The following is a 9,802-nucleotide window of genomic DNA, read 5'->3' on the forward strand; positions in this document are numbered from 1 at the left end:
TTCAGTATACAAACCATAATCCCACACCTACCCAAAAAAAAAAAAAAAAAAAAAGAATTAGTGGCAGTTTATTGCCTTATACAAATTTAACCAACATGGCAACCATGCCAAAGGAATTAAAACATTTTCGGGACATATGTACAGACTGTACATTTCAAAAAAACAAAAATCAAACAAAACCAACAAAAATAAACATTGAGAATGCAAGAACAATCTGTGCATCATGTGTCAAACTCAACACTTAGGTGAAAACAACAATGCAATAAATGGGATTACAAAGGCACTTCCCTACACAAAAGAGGAAATGAAAATGCAGCCTACAGGGAGCTTGAAGAGTGTGTAACTACTGCACAATCTCAACTCGGGGGGGAAAAAGCAGATTTAATCAAACATTTATAGGATTCAATGTGATCCACTTTTACAAAAAATTTTCACACAGTCTCATCTTTGTTTTTATGTTGTTTTTCTTGGCTCTCTTGTTCTATACTTTGGCTCCTTCGATGATCATGTTTGTCTGACTGGTCCTTACTATCACTGTGATCTCGTTTGTGGGAACGTTCTTTGCTTTTGCTACGCTTTCTAGATTTTTCTTTGCTGGGGCTATATTCCCGTTTTTTTGACTTTTCAATACTGTCAGTTCTTCCTTGACTGCCACTTCTACTTCGTTTATTTGATTTTTCTTTACTTTCATTTTTATGTTTACTTGATTTCTCTTTGCTCCTGCTTCTACTCCGCTTTCCTGCATTTCTACTTCTACTCCTACTTCTGTGTTTCCTCTCTCTGCTTCTACTTCTACTATGTTTTTTCTCTTTCTTGGAATTTTTGTCATCTCTATGCCGCCTATCATCTTTGTCATCCTTATGTTTCTTCTCTTCTACCTCACCTCTACTTCTTCGTTCCTTGGACCGTTCTCTTGATCGCTCTCTCTCCTTTTCTCGGTCATTACCTCGGTCCTTATCATAGTCACGGTCTCGTCTTCTACCCCTCTCATTTTCTTTCTCTCTTTCTCGATCCCTGTCCCTTCTATCCCCTTTCCTATCACGACTTCGACTGCGACTTCTATGCCTTTCCCTACTCCTACTGCGCCTGCGTTCCACACCCCGATCAATACTTCTGGATCTTCGCCTTTCTTTCTCCCTTTCTTTGGCTTCACGTTCTAGTCGCTGCCGTTCTTTCTCTCTTTCTAATTCTCTGTCGAAACTAGAAGATCCATGGCCCTCTCGATGATGGCTTCTACTTCTCGATCTTCTTGGGGACCTCCGTGGACTTGGCGATCTTCTTGGAGACCTGAGATGAGAATGTCAATGAGTAAAACGTAACACAAAAATGGAACTTTTACCAGTGTTATTATTTAAGTTTACAGTTTATACACATATCAAGAACAATTAAAGAAAAAAATCTGCTTATTCTCCTTGACAGATGCACATTTCATTGAGAATTGAGGAAGAAGATGACCTCCATTGGGGAAAAGCAACAAACTACTAAAATGAACAGTACACACAATTTCCTATCAATTTACAAGAATCATTAACTTTGTATAAAGTGTATTTAAAAATAGCATAATCAAGTTATATTACCTTGAACGTCTGCGTTCAACATGTCTGTCTATTTCCTCAGCGCCTTCTTTCCCATCTTTCTTGATTTTTCTAGGTCGAGTTTTAATCTGTTGATCAATATTCTTCTGAACTGGAACTGGAATTCTTGGAAACAAGGTAGAAAACCACTCCAGTTTTGTAAGAAAAGACCGTAGCATTTCTCCAATGGTCATTACACAGCCTCCGCCAGCCTTCACATCTAGGTCCTACAGAAACACAAAAGATACCCTAGCCGTCAAAAAAGCATTCCAAATGTATACGTGAATACTATAAAAATTTTACCATCTTTGGAATCTCAAATATAAAAAAATTGTAACAGAAAAATTTCAATTTGTGTACCTTTCTAATCGGGTAATGAATGATACAGGGAAATACTTGGGCTTAGTGTGTGCATGCAGGTGAGAACAAACCCTGCAGCCTCATGGGCCTAAAGGGAACTGATCTCACTCAGTTAACAAGACTAAGAAAAAGCCCCTTATATTACTAAACAATGTGGAACAACTGGCTTAAAATTTATACTCCACATGCCTATTAAGTATGTATTCTTTATTTCTGTGGACATTTGCACACATCATACCTAGCACTATAACCTAGCTATACATGAACTACTTCAGACAATTCCTGTCTAAAGGTAATCTTTTAACAGGTCTAATATAAAATGAAGCCCTAATAAAACTGGAAGCAATAGCAAACCAACTGCCATGAAGCAGTGAGGTTTCTAATTTAGAGTTATGTAGAAAATAAATAAATGAACAAATAATTGGAAACGCATAATCCATGATGACCATTGTCTCTGAAAAGGGTCATTACCGCATGAAGGCCTTCTTGCTATGCCCTCTCACAGCTCAGGACATGTTAGTCAGCTATTGTCAGTCCCAAACCTATAGTGCAAGCACACAAGGAAAGTGAGATTTGTTATCTAAACAGGAAAACAAGAGCTAAAGGTAAAACTGCTTGCACTCACACACATTTAAGTGTTCAGATATACAGTATTTCCAAATATAATCGCTGAAGATATCTAAGGAAGAAAACAATAAGTTAGCTTAAATAGTGGACCTCAGGTTTGTAAACACAATAAAAAATAAATTAAATAGAAGCATTCAGAAACAAACCTAATATAACACCATTTATGAAAAGGGACATGCTTTTCAAAAGACAGGAGAAGAGCTTCGATCTGAAAATCTCACCAAAATAGAAATACAAACTTTAAAGACTGTGATTATCATCCAACACAAACACTTTTTGCTTCTTCTGTTATTAAACAACTTCGTAAACATGTCAAAAATGCAGAGAAAAATTAAAATTCTCCACATCTACGTGAATGAGATGTTTGTTTAGGTGAGTACTTAATAGCAAAAGCATGACAGAAAGATTTCTGCTATTGAATTCAACAAATTCTTTGGATGAATTTTTAAAGCTGTAACTGCTCAATCAAAGCACATAAACAATGGTTTATGACCCTTTAAACTAAAGTAGTGGTGGAGATAGATATATGGACAAAATATAGTTCATTATTCATTAATTACTTTTTGAGATCCTGAACTTCACTATGTAAGCAACTATGTATTATGATTTAAATCTGACACAGTAAAGTTCCAAAGTAACTTTCTTTTCTGAACATGTAACAAACTCAACCTTCTTAAATTTGATTTGGACAGCACACTAAATTTAGGATGTGAAAATCTCAAATCACTAATTTAAAGAGAAAATTTCCTTTAGCTTTATAACTATGTATAGTGCACCAGGAGTCAGAAAGCTGGAATTAAAATATTTGTTTTCTCACCTTTAACAAGTCATCTAAGCTCTCAGCCTATTTTAAGTCCCACCCAGCTCTCCAACAATTCTGTGCTTCTATGCAAGTGGGAATAGTGATATTTGGAAGAAGTTAGAGGGTAAAGAACTGAAAATTTCCAGAGAAAAAAAGCTATAATTAGTATTCTATGTGCATGTCTTTTATCACTTCGATCTTGAGCAGGGCCCACCTTAAAAAGTCACTATTAACTATACAAGTCAGGATCAACAAAATACAAAGAGCACAATTAGGAAACTTTGCAGTAGTCACCAAAACACATTTAAAAAATTTTAAAATAAGAAATTTAACCTAAGATATATAAAGTCTACCAAGTCTTAGTAAAAGGACATTAATTCCAAACATATTTGTCTGACATAAATTTAACTATCTAAAATTCTATACGACATTAAACTTTCAATAAATAAAAGCTATTAAAAATACGAGAGTAATCAGAAGAAAACTAATTATTACCCTTGCTGACATACCTCTTCATCATCAAGGAAAGATTCAAACCAGTCCCATAGATCTGTAGGGGGCTGTGTGTACCTGGAATTACAAAAGACTATTAATTTTTTATGTTTTAAAATGAAATGTTGACTGAAAATATAGGTAAATGCATGCTCACCTTATATACATAAATCCAAGGGCTCTAATATATGGAGAGTCTGTGTGTGTTATGAGACCCATCACTTGCTTACGAGTTAACTTCAGAGTAAATAATTTGTATAATAGGCAAAAAGCTGTAGAAACAATTCCTCCTGTTCCAACACCTCGAACCTTTAGGGGAAACAGAAATAGTAAAAAAGTTAAGAGAAAGTGAATACCAATTGATTAATCCTGTTAGGTATATAATAACAAGCCATAATCTTATAATTAAAACAAAAAATTAACACTTTCTAATCCTGTTCTCTGGACACACGAGTTTAGATTTTTTTAAATTCCATGATCTCCTAAATAACTGCCATTTGAGTGTAATTTACAACAGGTAAGACTTTCACTTTTCAAAATATAAAACTTAGTTGTCAAACATTTAAAAACTGAAAAATGCACGTACTTCTACTTACCCCTCCGCACATCCCAGTCTGGCCTGCTGTTTTCCTGCTTCCTTTCTCCCACGGTTCAACATGAGTGACCTGAAAATAGAAAAGATGACCACAACAAACATTCATACTTTGATTTTTTTTTTTAAATGTCTGATTTAAGTAAACTCAAGTCCATCATAAAGCAGCTCTTCCAAAAATTCTGAAGTTGGATTATTTAGGCATTATGTATTTAGTTCTGTTTACTCACATTAGCTATCTAAACGATCTTTGAAAAACTCTTTTAAAAAGGCACCAATAAAGCTATTATGATTTAACAAAACTTCACCAGCTTTACAGACAGAGATTCCATTAAAGCAGCTTTGTAGAAAGCTTGATACTTATACATGTGGGAGCAAGGAAATTTTTGAAAGGCTAGCAGTTAATTTACCTCTTAGTAAAAATATGAGAGAAAGAATGGTTTACTAATTCTATACAATTAAATTTACAGATACCATCACAACATGCTTTAAAGACCAAACTATGGAATCCTGAAACAAACATAAAACTGAAACAATTTTCTGTTACCATTTAACCTAATCTTTACATGCTGTTATGGATCAAAGACTACTTGAAGTAGCTATTACCATATATATCATACATTCAGTACCCCATATTACTCAAGCAAAGCTAAACAATATTTTCCAACTGCTACTAAGTATATCTAGCCTCATATACTTGTGGAAAAATGCTTGACCATATTTCAATTTTGTTTCTTTTCATGATTTGATTAAAAAGAAAAATTCTCATTTTGAAATGACTTAAGGTTCCAACTTAAAGCAACAAGTATTCTCAAAAACATCTTTAAAATACTTTTAATCAAGTTCATGATTTTAAAAAATCTACATTATAAAATAAAAATGCCTTGAAGAAAGCATGTTAAAACAGTACAGAATTACATGTGATGCAAATTTTTCAGTAAATTTTTATTTGTACATTTTTCTTGATGATCAGTTACGTTCATTCCTGATTAAAGATGAAATTACAGAGCCCACACCTTCAGAGATCATTCTTATTATTTTAATCAATTATGTGAACCAATCCAAAATTTTTCCAAAACATAAACTGAGTTGAGTGTGAATTATACTAAGTATAATCAACAATGATACAGTATCAATTTGCTAAAGTGGGCACCCTATAAAATCCACATACTTTATCTAAAAATAGCAAAGAGTGAGACTATTAGCTCTAAAACAGATACAAACTAAGAAGGTTTCTAGAAAGATAAGACCCATTTTTTTATTTCTGAACTTAAAAACAAAAGGAGAAAAAACACTTTCTATTTGTGCATTCATTTCTGAAACTCTATTTCTACCCACCCATGGTTACATTTTATAGTTATCTGCGGCTTTAGACTGAAAAACATGCATTTAAAATCTAAGCACCGTATTCTTTTGCTCTGCAGACTCCTGCATCATTGCTTTACTGTTTCCTTTCCTTTACCTACTTTGCTGTATAAGAGATATTTCAATTCTTTAAGTTAGGTTAACCAAAGTAAGGGGTGGATGCAACACAAATTCAGATAATTAGAAGCTCACATATTTCAAGGGTCATTTGTTCTAGATATCTTGTCAACAAAACCTGGGTCTTCAGTTTTATAAATGAATTGTAAGTAGTTTCAAAACACTTGAAACCAAGCCTTTCCTCTCTTGCATTAATGTATGTTTTAAACCAGCCTGCTGCAAAAAGAGTAGGGACCCAATTTTCAATTATTTAAAATTTATTAAGTAAATAAAGCTAATGGTTAAATATTATTCGCCATACTGAATGCATGCTGAAAAAGTCTTACCTTTCAAAAGCTAAAAGTAAAAAAAAACCCTAAACACTAGCTCATAGTGTTACAACTAGAGCTACCTTGGATTCTTGTAAGAAGATATCCAATTTATTTCAGTGTACTTTATAAACCCAAAGTTGAACTGTATTCCTCAATGTACAATTTCTATAAAAAGACTGTAATATTTCAATATTCAATAAATAAAAAGGTGATCAAAACATAACCTAAAAGCAAATAAAAAGAATTTCTAACACTATGTCCAGACCACAAAAAATGTGTGGTATGTCTGAAGTATTTAGAGTCAATATAGACAAAGAAAAATGTATTATACTAGATGTTCTAGCTAAAATATTTAAAGACCATTAAGAACATCATTAGTATTAAGATAAAAATTAACCGAAGGAGGCCTGGAAGGTATTTTTGAAACTACATAATTTGCACGGGAGTGGAGAAAGCCTACCTTAAGCTGGTGAGGAAAAGACCAAAACCAATGGCCCGGGAAAAAAAAAATCTAATAAGCCGTTCATTTAACCAGGGAAATGCATTTATGGCGATTGAGCATGATTAATAGTGCATACCTCTACCTGCGACCCTGGGCTGCTCCGAGCCTCGCTGCAAGACTGAGTCAATCCTGCTAACGAAACAAGAACTGAGACAAGAGTGCAGTGAGGCGGCGCCAGGTGAGCTCCCCAGCACAGCCAAGCCAGCACCGACCCTGCCGCAGAAGCCCAGGGCCCAGATAATTCTAAATTAGCCCAATGCACAGGTGGCTGATACATCTCACTCCTAACTTCCTGCTGGGAAAATTTCCAGGCCTTCTGTACACCACTCGCACTGGCACCTCTCCACCCTCAACCCTCCCAACCCATCCGAGACACGCACTGACCATTTCCCTGTCTGGATCGGATAGTGAGAACCAACAACACGAGGCCAACACTGAAGTCACCACACGCCCTGGCCTAGGGTGAGCGGGAGAAGCACCAACAAGTTGGCGCTGAGTAGATCCACGTCAAAAGGAATCATTTTAAAGCTGTAAACTGGAGAGACTTGTGTCACTTTTTTCCTCTCCCGCACCCCTCTTGCTCAGCTCCCCCTTACGAGTAGGCAGGACGTCGGGAGAGAAGATCAATTAACAGTGGCGGGCTCTCCCAGTCCTAAACCCTGAAAAAAGCGGGAGGGCGGCTCCACTACGACCTTCCCTAACAGACTATAGGCCGCGACTCCTCGTCAGTTCGACCTTTCCCACACCCACAAATCCTCAGATCTCGAGGGGTCGCCTCTGCCCGTTTCCTCCATCCTCCCCTTGTTGGAACTCACTCACTCCCGCCTCCTAAGGACCTAGACACTTCGTACCTTAAAGTAGATCTCGTCCACCACCTCGTGGTAGGTCTTGAGCTCGTAGAGCTGTACTTTGAAGTAAGGCGACGACAGGATGTTGGTCAAGATCATGGGGTTGAGGTTCATGGTCTTCTCGTTGCCCCACAGCGGCAGCACATTGCCTTGCTTGCCCGAGACCGCCGGCTTGGTGGTGCCGCCGCCGCCGCACTGTTGCTGTTGCTGGGCCGCGGCTGCGGCCGCCTGGTGCTGCGGGTGTGAGTTGCCTGTCAGCGCCGGGCTGTTGTTAGCCATGTTGCGGCGGAAGGAGGGAAGGAGAAGGGAGGGGGGAGGGGGCCAAGCTCGATCTCGCTCTTCGGGACAACGGTCCGGGACCTTACTCCATGGAAAGCCGTCAGGAGAGGGGGCCGCCTGGCTGTGGCCCAGTCGGGTGAAGGAGGCAACGGGAGCGCCGGCAAATGGACCCCAGACCGCGAGCAGACGCTGAAACGCAGGCCGCGAGAACTCCCGGCAGAAAGCGAGCCGGCGACCAGAGAGCGCGATCTCTTCCGCCAACTGCCCCTGGGAACAAGATGGCGGGCCCGACGGATGTGACGCCACAGGCCCCAGAGTTCCAAGCCGAGCCGACGGCCAATCAGAGACGTCTGGCTGGGCTGGAATTCCTCTTCCTAGTTATCCGGGCTCCGCGCGTTTTCCACATGCTAAAGATGTTGCTGTGGCTTCACCGGCTGACCTCTCTGGATAGTAGATCCGATTCGCCAATCGTCTGCTTCTGTATTTGAACTGGGGGCCGGTTTCCCCTCCTAAGAACAGGACAGGAAAAGGTTTGCATGGCCGCTGTGTGCTTGCGAATCCGTGGCTGACTCCTGCGGAGTATCCGAGAGTGTCTTCCCGGCTCACTGTTTTAAGATTCTCTGGAAGGATTACTGGCCGAGGACCCACTCCCCAATATGATTCCGGAGTGAGGGCTTCCTATTCTCCGAACTCTAGTGTGCGGTCGGTGACTCACACGGGATAAAATCTTGGGCTGTTTTGATCATTAAAAGAGCTACTATACCTAATGCTTAGTAGAATGCTCCTGTCACATTTTTCTTTCCTACTACTCAAGTTCCTTTAATTCTACACACGCATTGTAAGGAGTAAACTTTGGGCAAAGCACTGTGAATGGGTGGGGGAGGAGTGGAAGGAGAAGGGGAAGAGGTGTAAAAATGAGTCAGAATCAGTCTCAGCTGTCAAGAGCTTCTGATAAACAGATGGTTCATGGTGTGTTTGGGAATCAAACCCACCAGCCACTCCTCGGAAGGAAGGTTGGGCAATCCTACTTCCGTAGTGATAACTGCCTCGGAAACCCAAGGAGGGGTCGCTATGAGTCAGGGCCGACAAGGAGGGGTCGCTATGAGTCAGGGCCGACTCGACGGCACATAACAACAACAACAACAGGGGAGCTCTGGTAGCATAGCGCCTAAGGCACTTGACTGCTCACCAGAAGGCTGGCTGTTCAAACCCACCAGCCACTCCTCAGAAGGAAGGTTGGGCAATCCTACTTCTGTAGTGATACTGCCTCGGAAACCCAAGGAGGAGTCGCTATGAGTCGGGGCCGACTGGACAGCAAAACAACAACACAGGGGACATTAGGAGCCATGGTGGCGCAGTGGGTAAAGCACTCGGCTGTTAGCCCCAACGTCGGCGGTTGGCACCCACCATGTGGCAGTCTGCCTCCGGAAAAATTTGTAGCCTTGGAAACCCTATGAGGCAATTCTACTCTGCCTTATAGGTTATCTGTGAGACGGAATCGACTGGACGGCATTTGGGTGTGTTTCCTTGCGCCCCCCCCCCCCCCCAGAGGACATTGTGCTTTCTACTCGTGTAATCAATCATACTGCAATTTATCGGCAGAGAACAGCCTGAGCATATCTAGAAGCAGGGAAGGTCAGGCTTTATTAGAGGACAAATAGTCCACTTGACAGAAACCAGGAAATATGCTTATGAGAGAGTGATGGCTCAATAGGAATTCGGGCCATTGTGAAGTGCTGGAATGCCAAAATGAGTTATAAGGAAATTGATGACAATTAAATCCAAGGGTTGCATAATTACATCCAAGGACCCAAGTCCATTTTAACAGTGCTAATAGTGCTAATGGGAGCTCTGGTAGCATAGTGGCTAAGACACTTGCCTGCTAACCAGACGGCTGGCGGTTCAAACCCACCAGCCACTCCTCGGAAGGAAG

General features: G+C 40.0%; 1 protein-coding gene across 1 annotated transcript; it reads right to left on the reverse strand.

Annotated features, from left to right (window-relative positions):
• Nucleotides 1-431: 431 nt before the first annotated feature.
• On the reverse strand, nt 432-7,869 carry PRPF38B (pre-mRNA processing factor 38B). Its single transcript, XM_007949898.2, has 6 exons — nt 7,594-7,869; nt 4,452-4,520; nt 4,013-4,164; nt 3,873-3,933; nt 1,578-1,801; nt 432-1,287 (listed from the first exon to the last, which is right to left on the reverse strand). Exons 1-6 carry the CDS (start codon nt 7,867-7,869, stop codon nt 432-434), a joined length of 1,638 nt encoding a protein of 545 aa, XP_007948089.1.
• Nucleotides 7,870-9,802: the final 1,933 nt, after the last annotated feature.

This window comes from Orycteropus afer, unplaced genomic scaffold (assembly GCF_000298275.1).
Source record: "Orycteropus afer afer isolate SDZICR_OR568_19922 unplaced genomic scaffold, OryAfe1.0 scaffold00010, whole genome shotgun sequence".
Classification (NCBI taxonomy): domain Eukaryota; kingdom Metazoa; phylum Chordata; class Mammalia; order Tubulidentata; family Orycteropodidae; genus Orycteropus; species Orycteropus afer.

What these genes read in the sequence shown, in the direction of transcription:
- PRPF38B (XM_007949898.2), bottom strand. Translation starts at nt 7,869, where the DNA reads ATGGCTAACAACAGCCCGGCGCTGACAGGCAACTCACACCCGCAGCAC. An exon ending in TGGACGAGATCTACTTTAAG is followed by an intron (nt 4,521 to 7,593) that starts GTACGAAGTGTC and finishes TTCTATTTTCAG; the next exon opens with GTCACTCATGTTGAACCGTG. An exon ending in CTTGGATTTATGTATATAAG is followed by an intron (nt 3,934 to 4,012) that starts GTGAGCATGCAT and finishes TTGTAATTCCAG; the next exon opens with GTACACACAGCCCCCTACAG.